General features: G+C 39.9%; 1 protein-coding gene across 8 annotated transcripts in view; it reads left to right on the forward strand.

Moving 5' to 3' along the window:
- The window catches only part of TAOK3 (TAO kinase 3), a 213635-nt gene that overhangs the window by 127687 nt on the left and 63816 nt on the right, over positions 1-22132 (forward strand). For all 8 annotated transcript variants that reach the window (XM_064379743.1, XM_064379749.1, XM_064379747.1 and 5 more), the window contains 2 exons: positions 12563-12656; positions 13981-14062. In XM_064379743.1, the coding sequence (XP_064235813.1) occupies positions 12563-12656; positions 13981-14062 (176 nt within the window). The remainder of the gene's footprint in view (positions 1-12562; positions 12657-13980; positions 14063-22132) is intronic.

A 22132-nucleotide genomic window follows, 5' to 3' on the forward strand; every position in this document is an offset into this window, starting at 1 on the left:
TTGAGATAATCATGTGGTTTTTGTTTTTGGTTCTGTTTATGTGGTGAATTACATTTATAGACTTGCGTATATTGAACCAGCCTTGCATCCCCGGGATGAATCCTACTTGATCATGGTGGATAAGCTTTTTGATGTGCTGTTGTAATCGGCTTGCCAGTATTTTATTGAAGATTTTTGCATCTATGTTCACCATGGATATTGGCCTGTAGTTTTCTTTTCTTGTTGAGTCTCTGCCGGGTTTTGGTATTAGGATGATGTTGGTCTCATAAAATGATTTGGGAAGGATTCTCTCACGCCAGTTAGAATGGTGATCATTAAAAAATCTGGAGAAAACAGATGCTGGAGAGGATGTGGAGAAAGAGGAACACGTTTACACTGTTGGTGGGAGTGTAAATTAGTTCAACCACTGTGGAAAACAGTGTGGCGATTCCTCAAGGACCTAGAAATAGAAATTCCATTTGACCCAGCAATCCCATTACTGGGCATATATCCAAAGGATTATAAATCGTTCTACTATAAGGACACATGCACATGAATGTTCATTGCAGCACAGTTTACAATAACAAAGACCTGGAACCAGCCCAAATGCCCATCGATGATAGACTGGACAGGAAAAATATGGCACATATACACCATGGAATATTATGCAGCCATTAAAAACGAGGAGTTCACATCCTTTGTAGGGACATGGATGAACCTGGAAAACATCATTCTCAGCAAACTGACACATGAACACAAAATCAAATACCACATGTTCTCACTCATAGGTGGGTGTTGAACAAGGAGAACACATGGACACAGGGAGGGGAGCACTATACACGGGGGTCTGTTGGGGGGGAGGTGGGGGACAGTGGGGGGGTGGGGAGTTGGGGAAGGATAGCATGGGGAGAAATGCCAGATATAGGTGAAGGGGAGGGAGGCAGCAAATCATACTGCCACGTATGCACCTATGCAACAACCTTGCATGTTTTTCACATGTACCCCAAAACCTAAAATGCAATAAAAAAAATTAAAAAATTAAAAATTAAAAAAAAAAAGAATCAACTGGATCTACATGTATCATCATGGATAAATCTCAAAATCATAATATTGAATATTTAATGAACAAGTAAAATTACAAAAGCACAGGTACAGTATGATGCTAGTTATGAAAATTTTATAAGTTCTTTTATATATTATTAAAACTATATACTGACCAGGAGCAGTGACTCACGCCTATAATCCCAGCACTTTGGGAGGCCAAGGCAGGTGGATCACCTGACGTCAAGTGTTTGAGATCAGCCTGACCAATGTGGCAAAACCCCGTGTCTACTAAAAATACAAAAATTAGCCAGACGTGGTGGTGCACGCCTGTAATCCCAGCTACTTGGGAGGCTGAGACAGGAGAATTGCTTGAACCCAGAAGGCAGAGGTTGCAGTGAGCCAAGATTGTACCATTGCACTCCAGCCTGGGCAGCAAGAGTGAAACTCCATCTCAAAAAAAAAAAAAGGTACATCTTGACTAATAAAACATAAGAATGCAGTTGTAAAGATATAATTCTAGAACAGTAAACTTTCTGGAGAAAGGAAGGCAAATAGAGCTTTATCTACTTTCTTTTTTTTTTTTGAGACAGAGTCTCGCACTGTCACCCAGGCTGTAGTTTAGTGGTGCACTCTCGGCTCACTGCAATCTACGCCTCCTGGGTTCAAGCAATTCTCCTGCCCCAGCCTCCCAAGTAGCTGGAACTACAGGCATGTGCCACCACTGCCCAGCTAATTTTTTTGTATTTTTTTATTAGAGACAGGGTTTCACCGTATTGGCCAGGATGATCTCAATCTCCTGACCTCATGATCCGCCCGCCTTGGCCTCCCAAAGTGCTGGGATTGCAGGCGTGAGCCACCGTGTCAGGCCTACTTTCTTATTTTTTTTTGAAGAAAAAGAATCTGAAACAAATATGACAAGATTATAATAAATCTAAGTGATAGATGTCTGTTATAATATTCTGCAAAATTTTACATATTTTAAATATTGAATAATTCAACTTTTCAAAAATTAGAAATAAATATACAATCCTTTGTGGGGGAAACTACTCTGTGCTTAGCATAGAGTTAGCAATATGGAATAAGTTTTAGAATTAAACACCCTGGACGTGAATCTTGGCTTTACCAGCACTTAGCTGGCAGGACAACTGTGTATGGCTGCAACATAATTCCATCAGGCAATCACATAGTCTAGGATGCAAATGATACCTCCTAGAGCTATGTAACATGTTGATTCTGGCTGTGTGAAATCAGATGATTTTGTTAACTTCCCTAATCCTCAGTTTCTCATCTAAGTAAAAATAACAATGCATATATCATAGATTTCTACAGGCTTCAATAAGATAACTTAGGTAAAGTATTTAACTAACATAGTGCCTGGCATATAGCAAGTGCTCAGTAAGAGCTAATTGTATTCATGTATAGGATTATTTTTTGGTTTTTGTAACTTATATTTTAGGCCATGTAAAATTATGCTACTTTTAGAGGTCGTAGTACCTCTAAAGGGTCATAACCGAGGAGTTGCTACTATGATCGTATTTTATAAGTAAAATATAAAATAAGTGATATTTTATTAAAATAAACCAAATTTTATTTATAACACTGAGACCATAGTAGCAACTCCTCAGTTACGACCCTTTAAGAGAATGTGCCACCTGCATTGAACTTTACAGTTAGTGCCTGCTCATGGTTTTAACAAGATTTTTTCTTACCAAAATCTTTCTGAAATGTGACATGGATTCTACCCTTTCCAATCTTCTTCAATGAAACAAACTACATATACCCTTTTATGATGATTCAAGATCATCAGCACATCAGATTTTGTACCGTGTAGATGTAAATGACTCAAATGTCAACAGTAATTGACAGTGGACACAGGTACAGATCCCAGGATATACCTTAGTACTTCCTCTCTTAAGACAGCCCCTTATATGTGCTTTCTGATTTTACATTCTTATAAAAATGAATTGAAATACGTATAACTACATGCTCTCTATATCAGCCTAACTTTGATTGCATTTTATAAAGAAATGATTTACTGAATTAAAGGACAAAGTAGCCTTCTCCCAAATTGTCTGATTCTCTAAAACAGCTATTTCTGCAAATTGATAGGTGATAGTATCAAATTGTGCTAAAGAGCATAGACTTTGTAGTCAGATAAACTTCAGTTCTTATTCTGCTTCTGCCATTTTGTAGTTGTCTGACTTTGGTCAAATTATCTCCAAGTCTGTAAAATTTTTTTTTTTTTTTTTTTTTTTTTTTTGAGATAGAGTCACACTCTGTTGCCGGGCTGAAGCACAGTGGCCCAATCTTGGCTCACTGCAACCTTCACCTCAAGGGTTCAAGCAATTCTCTGACCTCGGCCTCCTGAGTAGCTGGGACTACAGTCACACGAGACCACGCCCAGCTAAATTTTTGTATTTTTAGTAGAGACAGGGTTTCACCATCTTGGCCAGGATGGTCTCCATCTCTTGACCTCATGATCCACCTGCCTCAGCCTCAACCTCCCAAAGCACTAGGATTACTGGTGTGAGCCACTATGCCTGCCTTTTTTTTTTCTTTTTTCTTTTTCTTTTTCTTTTTTCTTTTCTTTCTTTTTTTTTTTTTTTGAGAGAGAATCTCAGTCTGTCACCCAGGCTGGAGTGCAGTGCCACAATCTTGGCTCACTGCAACCTCCGCCTTCCAGGTTCAAGAGATTCTTGTGCCTCAGCCTTCCAAGTCACTGGAATTCAGACATGGGCCATCATGCCCAGTAATTTTTGTATTTTTAGTAGAGACAGGGTTTCGCCACATTGTCCAGGCTGGTCTTGAACTCCTGGGTTCAAGTACACCACCTGCCTCTGCCTCCCAAAGTGCTCAGATTACAAGGGTGAGCCACCATACCTGGCCTCAACTATGTAAAATTAATATAATAAGATTTTCTGCCATGTGGTAATTGGATTAGATGAAAATATCGATTTAAAGTGCTGCTTATTGCATGTATATAGCATGTGCTCAGCAAATGTTAAGCATTATCATAATAATCCTGGGTTATAGGGCATTTCATCCAGATTTTTAATCTACATTTTAACATCTCTCTTTTTTTTGAGAATGGAGTCTTGCTCCGTTGCCCAGGCTGGAGTGCAGTGGTGCAATCTCAGCCCACTGCAACCTCTGCCTCCCGGGTTCAAGCGATTCTCTTACCTCAGCCTCTCGAATAGTTGGGACTAAAGGCACCTGCCACCACGCCTGGCTAATTTTTGTATTTTCAGTAGAGATGGAGTTTCACCATGTTGATCAGCTTATCTCAAACTCCTGACCTCAAATGATCCACCCACCTCGGCCTCCCAAAGTGCTGGTATTACAGGCTCAAGCCACTGTGCCCAGCCCATTTTAACATCTCTTTAACACTAGGAGGCAACATGGTAAAATGCACTGAAACTTGAAATTGCTGAAAGAGTAAATGATGTTTAATGTTCTCACAACAACAAAAAATAGTAACTATATGAGGTGATGGACAGGTTAATTGTGATTATCACTTCACAATATATATGAACATCAAAACATCACAGTGTACACCTTAAATACATACAGTTTTGTCAAAAACAAGGACATAAATTTTTTTGGAGGGGAGTTTCGCTCTTGTTGCCCAGGCTGTAGTGCAATGGTGCAATCCTGGCTCTCCACAACCTCCACTTCCCGGGTTCAAGCGATTCTCCTGCCTCAGCCTCCCAAGTAGCTGGAATTACAGGCATGTGCCACCACACCTGGCTATTTTGTATTTTTTTAGTAGAGACAGGGTTTCCCCATGTTGGTCAGGCTGGTCTTGAACTCCCGACCTTAGGTGATCTGCCCACCTCAGCCTCCCAAAGTGCTGGGATTACAGATGTGAGCCACCGCGCCTGGCTGGAAATAAGTTTTTTAAAGTAGGAAGTATTTTATAGGCAACAGCCTCTTATAATTGGCAGCATTTTTTCTATGTTATACATATTATAAAATAGTGGTGAATATTAAATAGTAGTACACCTTACTGTCAATGACATCTCAGATTCAAAGAAATGTGATAGTAGATGCTCAGTAAATATTCACAAAATAAAATTATTACCAAGGACATTTAACTTCTCAGCATCAACGGTTACTTAAAAATTGTTATATCTATAATGTAATAAGTCATACAAGTACCTCTTTGACAGCCTTACTATACATTTTCATCTCCCTAGCATTAATATTGTTAATGAACAAGTAATAGAAGGTTTTTTTTTTTTTAACATTCAAGACGAAGGTTAAACTGTTTTAGATACACCCTAAGGAATGATTTTTCTATTTTTTCGTATGTTTGGGGTATAATGAAATTGTAGCCATTAATACAAGTAGTATACTTTTAAGCTGTACTTTTTTTTTTTTTTTTTTTTGAGATGGAGTCTTACTCTTGTCGCCCAGGCTGGAGTGCAGTGGTGCAATCTCGACTCACTGCAACCTCCGCCTCCTAGACTGAAGCGATTCTCCTGCCTCAGTCTCCCTAGTAGCTGGGATTACAGGCACCCACCACCACACCCAGCTAATTTTTGTATTTTCAGTAGAGATGGAGTTCCATCATGTTAGCCAGGCTGGTCTCCACCTTCTGACGTCTGGTGATCCACCTGCCTCGGCCTCCCAAACTGCTGAGATTACAGGCGTGAGCCACCGCACCTGGCCTAAGTTGTACTTTTAATATCGAAATTACATGGAAAGTTGTGGATAGTCCTGTCTTTTGTTAAGGTATCTATCTCTTACATAATAGCTTATTATCCCTTTTTTTATGGTATCTATCTCTTCTATGATAGTGTATATTTTTTAAAAACACCCTAATCTAGAAGTTGAATTGCTGAGATGGCATCAGAAAGCAGGATGATGATAATGTTACTGGCACTGTCCCTCTTTCCAAAAGATCAAACGCTACCACTCCTAAGTGGTTAAGCCTGTTTTTCAGAAATTATCTTTTACTAAATTGATCTCCTGTTAAAAGAATTAGTTAAAACTCTTGGAGGTTGAAATTGTACAGTCATCAAATACTTTAATTTTCAGGATTATATTTAAGAAAAGTTAATCTTGGTTCTCTTCTGTTTAAACTACAGGCATTTAGTTCACCAGCAAAAGTTATGGTAGAAACTGGCAGTCCATCGACATTTTTCAGGGAATTGATTGTGTCCAGAAATAAGTTCTCTATGAAAAAACAAAACACAAACATAAATGTTATAGTTTCTCTGCCTGGAATTTTCTTCTTCTACATTAGCCCCTTACAGTTTATCTGTTAATAAATGAATACTGTGATCATTTTTGGGAACAAGGGGTAATAGTTAGTCTTTTAAAGCTTTTTCTTTTCATTTTGAAATACTAGTACTATTTATCTTAACATGTACAGAGTTATTGAAGAGGTACCATGGCCTAGTAGAAAGAACACAGGCCTTGAGTCTTATAGGATTGGGTTGAAATTTCAGTGTAAACACTGTGTGACTTGGTTTCATTATTTAGCCCAGCTGAACCTCAGTTTCTTCAGTTGGGAAATTGGAAAAATAATACCTATCTTGCCAAGCTATTGTGAGAATTATGAATCTCATATATAACATGCCCAAGGCAGTGAGTGCCTAACATATAGTAGGAATTCAATAAATGGTACCAATTATTTTGTTATCATTAGTTATTATGGTTGTCAACCATATTTGTTCATAAGAAACCTTATGGGCTGGGCATGGTGGCTCACGCTTGTAATTCCAGCACTATAGGAGACCAAAGTGGGCAGATCACTTGAGGTCAGGAGTTCTACAGCAGCCTGACCAACATGGCAAAACCCTGTCTCTATTAAAAATACAAAAATTAGTCAGGTGTGGTGGCACACACCTGTAGTCGCAGCTACTTGAGAGGCTGAGGCAGGAGAATTGCTTGAACTCAGGAGGCAGAGGTTGCAGTGAGCCAAGACTGTACCACTGCACTCCAGCCTGGGTGACAAAGTGAGACTGTCTCAAAAAAAAAAAAGAAGAAGAAACCTATGCCTTTTCAGGTTGTGTTTATCTAAAGGTAGGCATATTCTTTGATTTTCCTTAGTAAAATTAAACCCAGTAGACACTCTGATTTATTTTATTTTGTTTTTTAAATTTTTTTGTTTCAATAGCTTTTGGAGTGCAGGTGGTTTCTGGTTACATGGATGAATTATATAGTGCACCTGTCACCTAAGTAGTGTACATTTTACCCAATACATAGTCTCTTATTTCACACCTCCTCCTACCCTTCCTCTTCTGAGTCTCCAAATTCCATTATATTACTCAGAATGCCTTTGCATATTCATAGCTTAGCTCCACTTATAAGTGAGAACATAATGGTGTTTGGTTTTCCAATCTTGACTTCTCTTAGAATAATGGCCTCCAGCTCATTCAAGTTACTCCAAAAGACATTATTTCGTTACTTTTTCTGTAGGAGTAGTACTCCATGGTGTACATATACCACATTTTCTTTATTTACTTATTGGTCAGTGGACACTTAATTCCATATCTTTCCAATTGTGAATTGGGCTGCAATAAACATACATGTAGGTACTCTAATTTAGTATAATCTTTACCAAGCAGAGCAATATCCAGAAACTTGATTGAACTGACCTTCCTGAACCTTGATCTTACATAACAGAGATAGATCATACACAAAGACTTGATCATTGTCTCTAAGTTAAAGGAAAACTACTGTTTTCTTCTTTTAATGTAGTTAGCTCAGCATTTTTATGCTTCTACCTTTTTCCTTTCATTTAAGAATATATGTATTTCATATCACAAGGTGACTTCAAAAGCACTCCTAATTCCTGTTCTGCTGCATATGTAGAAGAAGCTCTATTCAAACTACTATATTTGGCTGGGCGCTATGGCTCACACCTGTAATCCCAGCACTTTGGGAGGCTGAGGTGGGTGGATCACCGAAGGTCAGGAGTTTGAGATCAGCCTTGCCAACATGGAGAAACTCCGTCTCCACTAAAAATACAAAAATTAGCTAGGCACGGTGGCAAGCACCTGTAATCCCAGCTACTTGGGAGGCTGAGGCAAGAGAATCTCTTGGACCTGGGAGGCAGGTGTTGCAGTGAGCCCAGATCATGCCACTGCACTTTAGCCTGGGCGACAGAGGAGACTCTGTCTCAAAAAAAAAAGATAAAACAAAAAACAAACTACTATATTCTACAATAAGTACTGACAAACTTTCTGTGAAGGAACAGATAATAAGCATTTTAGGCTTCGGAGGCCATTCAGTGTCTGTCATAACTACTCAACTTTGCCATTGGAGCATGAAAGCAATCATAGACAATACGTTAATGAACAAGCATGGCTGTGTTCCAGTAAACTTACAAAAGCAGGCTGAGAGCTGAATTTAGACCATGGCCAATAGTTTGCCAGCCCTTGCTCTGTAGTATTCTGGCTCAGCAGTGAGCCTTGTCACCATTGCTCAGAAGATTTATGTATTACATCTAGCAAAGACTTTAACATAGATGAGATCACTTGAAGCTAATACTCAGAGAATGCTTCCCAGACCGTAGAGCTGTCCTATGAGTAGAGTACCTTTAGCCATGTGTTTCTCTATTAGAGTTATTTCTTCTACCATCACATGGTCAGCCATTTTTCCTGCTTGTTCATGGGCAGAATGCTTGCTACTTACAGGCCTTCTCATTCCTGCTTCAAATCCAATCTCTGCCTTTTATTGCATTGAGTTTTGTTTTTGTTTTTATTCTTTCATCCTTTTCTTTTTAAATTTGTTTTTTTCTTTCCTTAGTCTCCTTTCCCTGCTGTTTTGATGTTTCACCTTTGCAACTCAGTGTTCTTCTGAGAAGCTTGGATTTTTTTTTTAATGTTTTACCAGTAAGTGGGAGGGTTCTATTCCTTCTAATAATGAGTGAAGCAGTCATGAGCCCCAGGTCTTAGTCTTCTCCATCATTGTTGACAGTTTATTCTGTGCTTTAATTTGCCTCATCTCCATTTGTTTATTTAAAAGTATTTGGGGGCACCTACTGTGTACCAGGTGCTATTCTCAGCACTGAGAATGCAGAGATGAACATAGTAGACATTGCCCCTGCCCTCATGAAGTTTGGCGAAGAGGACACATACTAAATAATTAGGCTGGGCACAGTGACTCTTGCCTCTAATCTCAGCACTTTGGGAGGCTAAGATGGGAGGATCACTTGAGCCTGGGAGTTTGAGACCAGCTTGGGCAATATAATGAGACCTCATCTCTACAAAAACCTTTAAAAAATAGGCCAAGCATGGTGATGTGTGCCTGTAGTCCCAGCTACTAGGGAGGCTGAGGTAGAAGGATGGCTTGAACGAGAGAGAGAGAGAGAGGAAGGAAGGAAGGGAATGGAGGGAGAGGAAAGGAAAGGAAGGAAGGAGGGAGGGAGGGAGGAAGGGAGAAAGGGAGGGGTGGAGGGAGGAAAAAAGGAAGGAAGGAAGAAAATAAAGAATAATGCAAATAGGCTGGGCACAGTGGCTTATGCCTATAATCCCAGCACTTTGGGAGGTTGGGGTGGACAGATCACTTGAGCCCAGGAGTTTGAAACCAGCCTACGCAACATGGCAAAACCCTATCTCTACCAAAAAAAAAAAATTAGTTGGACTTGATGACACATGCCTATAATCCCGGCTACTCAGAAGGCAGAAGTGGGAACATCACCTGAGCCCAGGAGATAGAGGCTGCAGTGAGCTGAGATGCACTCCAGCCTGGGTAACAGAAAGAGACCCTGTCTCAAAAAAAAAAAAAAAATTATACAAACAATTGGAGTTGTGATATATGGAAGAAAGGAGAAAATATAATTTGCAGTGACAAAATCTAATAGGAGACCTAGTCTGAGAGGTCAGGGAAGGTTTCCCTGAGGAAGTGATTATAAACATATAATAAACTCTGAATAAATACTTATTAAATTAATGTAAAAATGAAATTATATTTGAGATAAGACCTGTCAAGAATTAGACAGCACTTTGGGAGGCTGAGAGAGGAGGATCATTTGAGATTTGAGCCCAGGAGTTTGAGGTTACAGTGAGCTGATCACGCCACTGCACTCCAGCCTGGACAACAAAGCAAGACCCTGAGACACACACACACACACACACACACACACACACACACACAGAGAAAGTTTAGTGAGCAAAAGGGAGAGGGGTGTCTAGACCAAGAAAGCAACATTTGTGGAGAACCCGGAGCTTGGTTCTTTGAGTGAAGCACACTCAAATTGGTTTTGAATTTTTTTTGAGATGAAGTCTTGCTCTGTCACCCAGGCTGGAGTATAGTTGCATGATCTCAGATCACTGCAACCTCTGCCTCCCAGGATCAAGTGATTCTCCTGCCTCAGCCTCCTGAGTAGCTGGGATTACAGGTGCGTGCCACCATGCCTGGCTAACTTTTGTATTTTTATTCAAGACGGAGTTTCACCATGTTGGCCAGGCTGGTCTTGAACTCCTGACTTCAGGTGATCCACCGGCCTCAGTCTCCCAAAGTGCTAAGATTGTAGGCATGAACCATCATGCCTGGCCTAGAATACTATGTTTCAGAGGTACAAAAATCACTTAGTCAAGACTATAAGATGCCCCTCCAAAATACAACAAATGAATAGGTAGAGTTGTCCTCTGCTTAAGTGCTACAAATAACTTAAAGTTTACTGCTTTTTCAGTCTTGTTCATTCTGGTTTTTTGTTTTGTTTTTTTTTACTGCTTTTTCAGTCTTGCTCATTCTGGTTTTTTGTTTTGTTTTTTTAACTACTCTGGCTGCGCACAAATTCTTCCTTCTATGAGTGAAAATGTCTTTTCCGTAACTTCACTTCTTAGCCTTGTTCTCTTTCTTAGAACTGCATAGAATAAGCCCAATTTGTCATTTTAGAAGTGGTTAATAGAAGAGCCTTTACTTAAAAACTAAGGTGCTCTAATAAAACTAGAGATCTGATTATGAATTAGAAAGTGGGACTATTTAAAAAATCCATTAGGATAAGCACAGTAGAAAGAGATAGGGATTTATCTTCTATGCCATAACAACTAATAAATAGCATAAAATTAACTGTACTCAGAACTAGAGCCTGTTTCTTTCCTTTGATCCACAAATGGAGCCCGTAATATGTGAATGGCATTTCATTACAAATTCTGGGGGAATAAGTAAAAGAAAAAGAATATTTGAGTTGTAAGATCTTGCTCTCTTAGAGCATATGATTTCTTTTGAGAGAAAAGATTTGTATGATTATGTAGATATAATAGGTGAGCACATGCCAAATGACCAGTATGCCAAGGGAGAGCTGGAGGAGTTCCAATAAAGAGACTATGGTGGGCTGGGAAGGAGTATATCCTCTACTAAGAAATACCTGGCCACATACAGTGCCTCATGCCTATAATCCCAGCACTTTGGGAGGCTGAGGCAGGAGGACAGCTTGAGCCCAGGAGTTCAAGACCAGCCTGGTTCAAGATGGGGTCTCACTCTGTCACCCAGGCTAGAGTGCAGGGGTGCCATCTCAGCCCACTGCAACCTCCACTTCCTGGGTTCAAGCGATTCTCCTGCCTCAACTTCCCAAGTAGCTGGGACTACAGACTTGCACCAACATGCCCAGCTAATTTTGTATTTTTATTAGAGACAAGTTTCACCATGTTGGCCAGGCTGGTCTCGAACTCCTGACCTCAGGTGATCCACCTACCTCGGCCTCCCAAAGTGTTGGGATTACAAGTGTGAGCCACTGCGCCCAGCCTCTGCACAAAAACAGTTGTTTAAACTAGCCCGGCATGGTGGCGCACACCTGTAGTCTCAGCTACTCAAGAGGCTGAGGTCGTGAGCCTAGAAGGTCAAGGCTATTGTGAGCTATGATTGTGCCACTACGCTCCAGTCTGGGCAACAGAGCAAGTCCCCATCTCAAAAAATAAATAAATTAAAAATATATGCCTTACTCACTGAATTTCTCTTTAGAATGAGATAGACCAGACTTTCTTTATAATTTATACTCCTCTTCCTCCCTTCCATTTCTCTTTCTGCCATCACCCCTGGCAATTATTTGACCTGAATGAGCCATCAAACAGTATTTACTGAATAGAATTGGCTTGTCTCCCATACTCTGTTAATGATGTTTAAGATGTTGCATTTTATAGTAATCTTTTTTTCTTATTCTACTTTGCTTTCTGAATTTTTTAAGCGAATATTAATTTTTTTCTTTTTCTTTTTCACCAAATACTCAGACTTCAAGGAGAGAATATATATTTTTAAGCTAAAACGCACATGCAAAGATTTTCACACCTATTGTGGGAAAATATGTGAAAGCCACTTTTTTTTAAAGATATGTGAAAAAAAAAATTTCTATTCACTCTTTTGAAATGGGTTCTGTTAGCATATTTGCCAATGTACATTTAATGTCTGACAGCTTCTTCTGAATGGCTATCTTGGGCCAACCTTAGAGATTAAAATAAGTGGATTATGTGGCACGATGACAGTAATGAGCTATTGATCTAGCAGCAAAGCTTTGCTTATAGTTTCTTATTTGTGTCTGCCTGATTTCCTTCAAGAACTGCTTTATCGTGTTTCTTTCCTCTTCCAGCGGAACGGAAGCCCCCACTTTTCAATATGAATGCAATGAGTGCCTTATATCACATTGCCCAGAATGACTCCCCAACGTTACAGTCTAATGAATGGTAAGACTCTGCTATCATTTTAAATCTCTAGGAAAATCACCATATGTATTTGGCATTTTTATTAAATTACATTTTAATATCTGACCTAGAAAGCATTTCATTCCTTCACTGTATGTTGTTGTAAGTGACACTGATGCCTCACAAGCATCTGCTGTCTGTACATGCCCACACATATAGATTTACTTATTTCTGCCTTCACCATGGCTTCCACTGTGTTCTTAATGTGTCTAGTAACTGAAATCCTGCGGGGAACATGCCCTGCTACCCTCCTAACAATTCTGCTCTCCCAAGTCCTGATGGTCTTGCATTGATCATCTCAGCTGATATCACTTTTCTGCAGAGATAAGGGGTCCTCTATGACATCATTATTTTTCCAGTTGTCTTTTTTTTTTTCAAATTACATGTGTACTTAAATGTGTTGAGACAGAACATATACTATCTATTCAGAAACATTGTTCCTTGCTGAAAATTATGACACTTTTATAACTATTTGGGCTACAAGAGTTATCTTAAAAGGGGTAATATTAAAGAAGAGTAGGTAAAATTGAACTTTTAAGATAGGAAGTATTTTTATTCAGGAAGCCTATTCTTAGGTTATCCATCCCTTGTGCTTCAAATTTAACTACTTCGTTTTAGATTGTGGGTAGTAGAGGAGTTAACAATTGGTAATTAAGAATATAGAGTTGAGACTATGTGAATTGTTGTCTTTGAAGAGAAAAATGTATATAAAACTTTTTTTGAGATGGAGTTTTGCTCTTGTCGCCCAGGCTGGAGTGCAATGGTGCAAACTTGGCTCACCACAACCTCCGCCTCCTGGGTTCAAGCGTTTCTCCTGCCTCAGCCTCCTGAGTACCTGGAATTATAGGCATACCACCACACCCAGCTAATTTTGTATTTTTAGTAGAGATGGGGTTTCCCCATGTTGGTCAGGCTGGTCTCAAACTCCCGACCTCAGGTGATCCGCCTGCCTGGCCTCCCAAAGTGCTGGGATTACAGGCGTGAGCCCCACGTGCCCAGCCATATAAAACTATTTTATATAAACATAGTATTTTTGTTTTCTGATATATATTATGATTTGACCTTACTTATATATTAAGATATTTTTATATGTTGATTAACTTGAAACTGTGTCCTCACTCATTCAAAAGAATTAATTTTAGATATCATAACTTGAAAATGGTCCAGTTCTCCTGATATTCTGAAGTGTCTTATTTTTTAAAATCTCCTAAAATGCAAAATTTTCCCTTTAATGAAAATTGTTTTAAGTAATCAATGTGCTCTACAGACCTTGAGTTTATTTTCTTTTGTGTATTTGCACACACAGGACAGAATCCTTTAGGAGATTTGTTGATTACTGCTTGCAGAAAATACCTCAGGAAAGGCCAACATCAGCAGAACTATTAAGGGTAATTTTTCAAATTTATATTTGAGGAGGGGGATTTAAAGTCATGTTATAGTGGAATATAGTAAATCATTCCTGTGGCAGCTCATCATGACAAAGTAGTTTAGAACGTGCTGCCTTGTCATTTATCCAGAGATAAGTAGCTAGGCATAGAAATAGCAAGATTATTGCAATGTATGTGCTATGCATTCCCTGTGGATAGTTTTGGCCCTATCTTTTCCATTTTTCCCCTCCCTCCCTGTTCCTTTTTTGCCTTATGACAAATATTTCTCCTCCTTACTCGAGTCATCATTGTGATGTTCCTGGGCCTAACATCTGCAAAAATATTAATCCAGTGGCCTCAGGACAGAGCTGGCCGGTGGTTCAAACATCAGCTCTGGGATTTTCAGTTAGGTTGTTGCCAAATCCTCAGGCAGTGAAGGTATATGATAACTATATAGAGTAGACATTTACATAGTATTATGACATGTTAGTGATAAGAGTATCATGTTAACCACATTTATTTGATTTAACTATCACATTTCTGAGCATCTCTTTTCATGTAATATTTTACTGTAGACTTTATACATAGGCAGTGTGTTGCATCGATATCAGTGTAGTATGTAGAAATCTTTTACAGTAGAAGTGTTTTCTTTTATTTGGCACACGATGGTCCAGATTTCTTTAATCCTTTTTTGCATGTATGTTTTTCAACCCTTTTTGTTTCTTCCTTCTGTAGAATGGCTGGCTTTTGTTGTGGAGCAGTTTTGTTTGCTTGTTAAGAAAAGCTCAGAAGAGTTGTATTGCCTCAATTTGTAAAGCTTAAATGTGTCTGCCTTTATAATTGAAGAACACCTTGACTAGGTGACAAGTAAGTTTTTTCTTTCCTGTGAGCAGTCGGCCACAGGAGGATGGTAAGAAGAGAAGCAACAGGACAAAGGGCTTGATCTTGTTCTCCTTTGTTGTGGAGCCCTTACATGTTTTAAACATGAACTACTTTGTATACCTTAGCAACAATTTCATGTTTCCTTAGGGGAAAATGGCAATCAGAACAAAACACTAGAAACACAGAATAGTATCTTTATTACTTTGAAGTTGACCAAGATCTTAAAAACAAACAAAAAACAAGGACATAAAAATTACTACCATAAAAGGGGAAAAAATGTGGAGCTGGGTATGGTGGCTCGTGCCTAAAATCTCAGGATTTCAGCAGGCTGAGGCAAGAGGATCACATGTGCCCAGGATTTTGAGGTTATAGTGAGGTATGACTGTGCCACTGCACTCCAGCCTGGGCACCAGAGTGAAAACGCCATCAGTTTAAACAAAAAATGGAAGTTAAGTGAATAAATTTGGGCTTTGTTAAAGTTAAGGGTTACAGACAACAAAAAAATTTAAAAAGCAAATGGGTAGAGGTAAAGAAAGAAATGGAAGAGAAAAAACATAACAGTTAAAAAAATCATAAGCAATGAACTTATAGTAAACCAACCCATTTAGGATGTTTCCAATGGTGAATAAGCTTAAGTAAATAAAGTTAAGTGCAAAAAATAAAAGTTCTAAAGATGAGTCTAAAGAAAATGATACATTTGGAAGACCTAGGAGATCTAATATATGCCAACCTATTATTCCTGAAAAAGAAAACAAAACACATGGAGAGAAGATATTTAAAGATATCCCTGAAGAAAACTTTTCTGGAAATAAATGTCTGGATCTTTCTTTTATTTGATTTGGCCTTTATTTAATGGACCAAATCAAATGGGCTAATTATTTATCGAACAAATATTTACTGATTGTCTACTGGATGTCAAGCACTATTCTAAGCACAAGAATACAGTAGTACACAGTAAAAACCATAGTCCCTGCCTTTGTGAAACTTACAAGAAGTAGTAAGAAAATAAATAAATAGGCTGGGTGCAGTGGCTCATGCCTATAATCCCAGCACTTTGGGAGGCTGAGGCAAGTGGATCACAAGGTCAGGAGTTCGAGACCATCCTGACCAACATGGTGAAACCCCGTCTCTACTAAAAATACAAAAATTAGCCAGGCATGGTGGCAGATGCCTGTAATCCCAGCTACTCTCAAGGCTGAGGCAGGAGAATCGCTTGAACCCGGGAGGTGGAGGTTGCAGTGAGCCAAGATCACGGCACTGCACTCCTGCCTAGGTGACAGAGCAAGACTCCATCTCACAAAAAAAAAAAGAAAGAAATATATGTTATAATGCCAGTTGATGGTAAGTATTGTGCAGAAAAATAAATTAGACAAGCATCAAGATTGACAGGTGCTGCTGTTTTAGGTAAGGAGAAGGCCGTTCAAGGTGATGTTTAAGCAGATCCCTGAAGAGTGGGGGCCATGAAACTGATCTTTGTTGATCAATAAATCATGTCCCTGGTGAAGTCCCTGAAAGATTCATACAAACAGACTGAAAAGTTTGTTTTAGGGTGGAAAAAACAGCTGGCTCCAGACCTACCTCTTCAGGAACAGTCAAAGACAGAAAACAATAGAACAATGTTTGCCGAGTTCTCAGGGAAAGAAAACATAAGCCAAGAATTGTGAGTCAGCCAAGGTGTTCTTAATTTATAAAGGCAGCTGACATCTTCAAGCCCCACAAATTTAGGCAATGCAGCCTTTCGGAGCTTTCCTTTTAAAAATTGCTCAGTAACAGAATCCTGCCAATCTAGAGATGAAGCAAAAAGAAGAAAAAGAGGGAGAAAGGCAGGCAGGAAGAATGAATGAGGGACTGGAGAAACTGGTAAAAGGGCTGGAGGTAAACATTGAATTTAAAGAGCCCCCCCCAAAAAAATGTATTTATTTTGCATGGCTAAATAAGCTGTATGTTCTTCATTTGGAATAGGTCATACAAATTTCCAAAAGGAAAAATATAGTAGAAGGTAGAACTATACTATAAAAATATAGTAGAAGGTAGAACATGAGGCTGAGCACGGTGCCTCATACCTGTGATCTCAGCACTTTGGGAGGCCGAGGCAGGCAGATCACTTGAGCCTAGGTGTTTAAGACCAGCCTGGACAACATGATGAAACCCCCATCTCTACAAAAAAATACAAGTTAGCCAGGTGCAGTCACATGCGCCTGTAGTCCCAGCTACTTGAGAGGCTGAGGCAGGAGAATCGCTTGAGCCTGAGAGGCAGAGGTTGCAGTGAGCTGAGATCCTTCCATTGCACTCCAGCCTGAGTGACTGGGGTGAAACTGTCTCAAAAAAAAAAAATCCGGGCTTAGTGGCTCACGGCTGTAATCCAGCCTGGCCAACATGGGGAAACCCCATTTCTACTAAAAATACAAATATGAGTCAGGTGTAGTGGTTCACACCTATAGTCCCAGCTACTCGGGAGACTGAGCAGGAGAATTGCTTGAACCTGGGAGGTTGCAGTGAGCCAAGATCATCCTCCTGCACTCCAGCCTGTGCAACAGAGCGAGATTCCATCTCAAAAAATAAGAAGAGAAGGTAGAACATGAAAAATAAATCTCCCTTCCATTCCGGGCACCTCACTAGCAACCATTGCACCTATTTTGTGCCTCTCCTTCTAGAGATATTTTATGCATATAAAAGTAAATATTGTTTTTATTTTTGCACAAATGGCAGAAAACCATAAAATCCATTCCGCCCTGATTTTTCTTTTTACTTTACAGTGTGCTTAGGATATTGTTTTGTATTACTACATGCAAAGCTACCTCATTCTTTTTAATGGCTCCATAATATTCTCAGATGGACCATAATTTGTTTAACCAACCCATTTAGGATGTTTCCAATCTTTTGCTATTACAGACTGTGCTGCAGTGAATATCCTTGTGTATATGTCATTTTGTACCTGTATAAAAACATCTAAACAATAAATTCCTGGAAGTGGAATTGCTCATCAATGTGGATTTTAAATTGAGATATATATTGCCCATTTGTCCTTCAAAACACTTGTACCAGTTTATAGTCCCACTATGAAAATAGGAAGACTGATACTTTTTGAACTTTGTTAGTCAAATCAGTGAAAACTTTTCTCACTATAGTTTTAATTAGTATTTCTCATTATGGGAGATGTTGAACATCTCTCTCATGTTGAAAAGCCATTTCTATTTCCTTTTTAATTTATAGTAGATCTTGGATTTTATTTTTTCCTATTTCTATTTTGACATTCTTTATGCTGGTGGGAAGAGTTATGCAAAAATTTGTTATAAGGAGTGAGGTAAAAAATCTACCCTTTTTCCCCCCAGTTAAGCTATCTAGTTACTCCCAAATATTTTTCAATAATCCATATTTTCCACACAGTTTTGCCCTGACATTAAAACATTACTTTTATATTTAATCCATTTAAATAAACAACTGAGGTGAAATTATCAAAATGGTTAAAGGACGGATGTAAATGTTATAAACATTTGCAATGTAAAAATAATGTAATTAGAAAAATCTAGGAACAGGAAAAACATATGCATACTAATTTCCTTATCTTTCAGAGTAGATAGTTAATAATATTGCTTAAAATATATAGACAAAAGAACTAAAGTAACTTCAGTCTTGTAAAGACTTTAATAATTTTTTTTAGCTTAAGAGGATCTTTCAGGAACAGATAACTCTTTTGGTGAAGAAATTACAACTAAAATTAAGCAATTGTTTTATTTTTACTTTTCTGTGTGTGACAGAGTCTCACTTTGTTGCCCAGGCTGGAGTGCAGTGGCATGATCTCAGCTCACTGCAACCTCTGCCTCCCAGGTTCAAGCAATTCTCTTGCCTCAGCCTCCTGACCAGCTGGGATTATAGGCACATGCCATCATGTCTGGCTAGTTTTTCTATTTTTAGTAGACACAGAGTTTTACCCTGTTGGCCAGGCTGGTCTCAAACTCCTGACCTCAAGTAATCCACCCACTGGACCTCCCAAAGTGCTGGGATTACAGGCGTGAGCCATCACGCCCAGCCTATGCAATCGTTTTAATTCAGTCTCTTCTAATTTTGTTAAATTCAAGTATACCTTAATTCAATTGATTATACTTAAAATTAGCTTGTATAATAAGATTCCCATGTAAAATGATTTCTAGATATTCATTTTTCTGAGAGAGAGAAAGAGAGAGGCATGTAAAAATGATATTCTATAATTTAACAATATTTATGTATTTATTTTGAGATGGTAGAATTTGGGGTGATTTTCTTTTTTTATGCATTTTTCTGTGTTGTTTGAGTGTTGAAAGTAAATGTATTTTTGAGAACAATAAAATTGTTCTTTTAAAAGTCTGAGGACATTCCAGTTGTAAGGATTTGGAAAACAGTGGGCTTTGAAAAACAACGAGGAGTTGGAATTGCAGGCAGAGAGAACATGGAGATGTGAAGGCAAAGGCATAGATATGTGAAAGGTATTCTTGGGTTTAGAATTACCTAGAATGTACTATTGCATAGGAAGGAGGAGTAGCAATGACCAGATTTAATCTTAGACATACAAGCAGGAACCTGGCTGTAAAAAGCTACACTTTATCTAAGAGACAGCGAGACATTAAGATGTTGAGTGTATCTGCTTGTAAAAGGCTTAAACAGGTAAGAGTTTATCTCACGTAATAGGAAGTCTAGGACATTGTAAAAGGAGGTGGAGTAAGCAGTACAAAGCTCTAAGCAGCTCAACAATGTCATCATTGACTCAAGCTCTTTTTTTTTGTTTTTGAGATGGAGTCTCACTCTGTCACCAGGCTGGAGTGCAATGGCATAATCTCGGCTCACTGCAACCTCCGCTGGGTTCAAGCAGTTCTCTGTCTCAGCCTCCCGAGGAGCTGGGATTACAGGCGCCCACCACCACACCTGGCTAATTTTTTTGTATTGTTAGTAGAGACGGGGTTTAACCATCTTGGCCAGGCTGGTCTTGAACTCCTGACCTTGTGATCCACCCATCTCAGCCTCCCAAAGTGCTGGAATTGCAGGTCTGAGCCACTGTGCCCAGCCCCCAACCCAAGCTCTTTCTTTTTACTTCACCATCCTTGGCATGTAGCTTATATCGTCTTTGTCATAAAATGGCTGCCACATTGCCAAGACTCATTTATTCCAGCCAGGAAGAAGGGGAGAGAATGGAGGATAAAACACCTTCTCCTCCTGTGTCCTGCCTTTTTATTCTGGAAAATAAAGCCTTCCTCAAGAACTTCTGCCTACCTCTCATTGGCCAGAACTTAGTCACTTTGTGATCTGTAACCACAAAGAAGGTTTGGGCTCAATTCCTTTACTCTCCAGTGCTTAAAGTAAGGCAAAAAAGGCCGGGCACGGTGGCTCACACCTGTAATCCCAGCACTTTGGGAGGCCGAGGCAGGCAGATCACGAGGTCAGGAGATCAAGACCAGCCTGACCAACATAGTGAAACCCCATCTCTACTAAAAATACAAAAATTAACCAGGCATGGTGGCACGTGCCTGTAGTCCCAGCTACCTGGGAGGCTGAGGCAGGAGAATAACTTGAACCCAAGAGGTGGAGGTTGCAGTGAGCCAAGATTGTATCACTACACTCTAGCTTTAGTAACAGAGACTTAATAAAAAAAAAAAAAAAAAGTTGGGGCTGAAAGTGGTGGCTCATGCCTGTAATCCCAGCACTTTGGGAGGCCAAGGTGGGTGGATCACCTAAGGTCAGACGTTCAAGACCAGCCTGGCCAACATAGTGAAACCCCGTCTCTACTAAAAATACAAAAAGTAGCCAGGTGTGGTGGCGCATGCCTGTAATCCCAGCTACTGGGGAGACTGAGGTTGACGCTTGAACCTAGGAGGCAGAGGTCGTAGCAAGCCAAGATTGCGCCACTGCACTCCAGCCTAGGTGATAGGGTGAGACTCTATCCCAAAAAAAAAAAAATTTTAGGTTGGGATGGAGGATTAGTGGCATGTAGTATCTGTTGCAGTGAATGATGAATGACATGATCATACCTGTATTTTAGAAAGATAATTATGGTAGTAGGACACAAGAAAATATCTACCACCACCACCACCATCACCACCCCACCCCTGCAGAAAAAAATTTTTAAAGCCTGAGTTGCAGCCGTAGCTCTTCCACTAAATAGCTGTTAAAATCACCTAACTTCTCAGGGCCTAAGTTTCCTCACTTTGAAAAAAAAAAAAAAATTTTTTTTTTGAGTCTTTCTGTGTCACCCAGGCTGGAGTGCAGTGGCCTGATCTTGGCTCACCGCAACACCTGCCTCCCAGGCTCAAGTGATTCTCATGCCTCAGCCTCCCAAGTACCTGGAACTACAGGCAGGCATTACTACACCTGGCTAATTTTGGTATTTTTATTTTTATTTATTTATTTATTTAAAAAAAAAAAAAAAACAGACTCTCATTCTGTCACTTAGGCTGGAGTGCAGTGATGCAATCTCGGCGCACTGCTGCCTCCACCTCCCAAGTTCAAGCACTTGTCCTGCCTCAGCCTTCTAAGTAGCTGGGACTACAGTCACGCGCCAACACGCCCAGTGAATTTTTGTATTTTTAGTAGAGACGGAGTTTCACCTTGTTGGCCAGGCTGGTCTTGAACTCCTGGCCTCAAGTGATTCACCTACCTTGGCCTCCCCAAATGCTGGGATTACAGGCGTGAGCCACTGCACCCAGCCTCTAATTTTGGTATTTTTAATAGAAATGGGGTTTCGACATGTTGGCCAGGCAGCTCTTGAATTCCTAGCCTCAGGTGATCTGTCCAAGTTGGCCTCCGAAAGTGCTGGGATTACAGGCATGAGCCACCATGCTCGGCCTTGAAACAGAAAATTTTCTTAGAGGCATTCCCATTTTAAAATTCTATGATGTTGGAGTTCCAAGATGGCCGGTTAGATCCAGCTCAAGATTGCAGCTTCGAGTGAAAGTGCAGACGGTGAGTGGACGCCGCCTTTACAGATGGATTTTTATTGCCCACAGACCAGGAGATTCGCAGACGGAGGAGCCCCACAGGTTGCCAGCACGGCTGTTTTGGCCGGTGCGGCTGTTTTGCCTGCGCCCCGGCGCAGCCGCTCCCAGTGCAGAGTAAACGGGACTGTGTTCCCACTTAGCCAGCAAGGGGAACTGAAACAGGGAGCCAGGCCAGGAGATTCCCGGGCAAAAAAAGCGCCACGAATCTCAGAGCCGCAGTTTCAGTGGCGCAGTGGGTCGCCAC

This window comes from Aotus nancymaae, unplaced genomic scaffold, assembly GCF_030222135.1.
Source record: "Aotus nancymaae isolate 86718 unplaced genomic scaffold, 86718_ANA_hifiasm-v0.15.2.pri h1tg000021l, whole genome shotgun sequence".
Taxonomy (NCBI): domain Eukaryota; kingdom Metazoa; phylum Chordata; class Mammalia; order Primates; family Aotidae; genus Aotus; species Aotus nancymaae.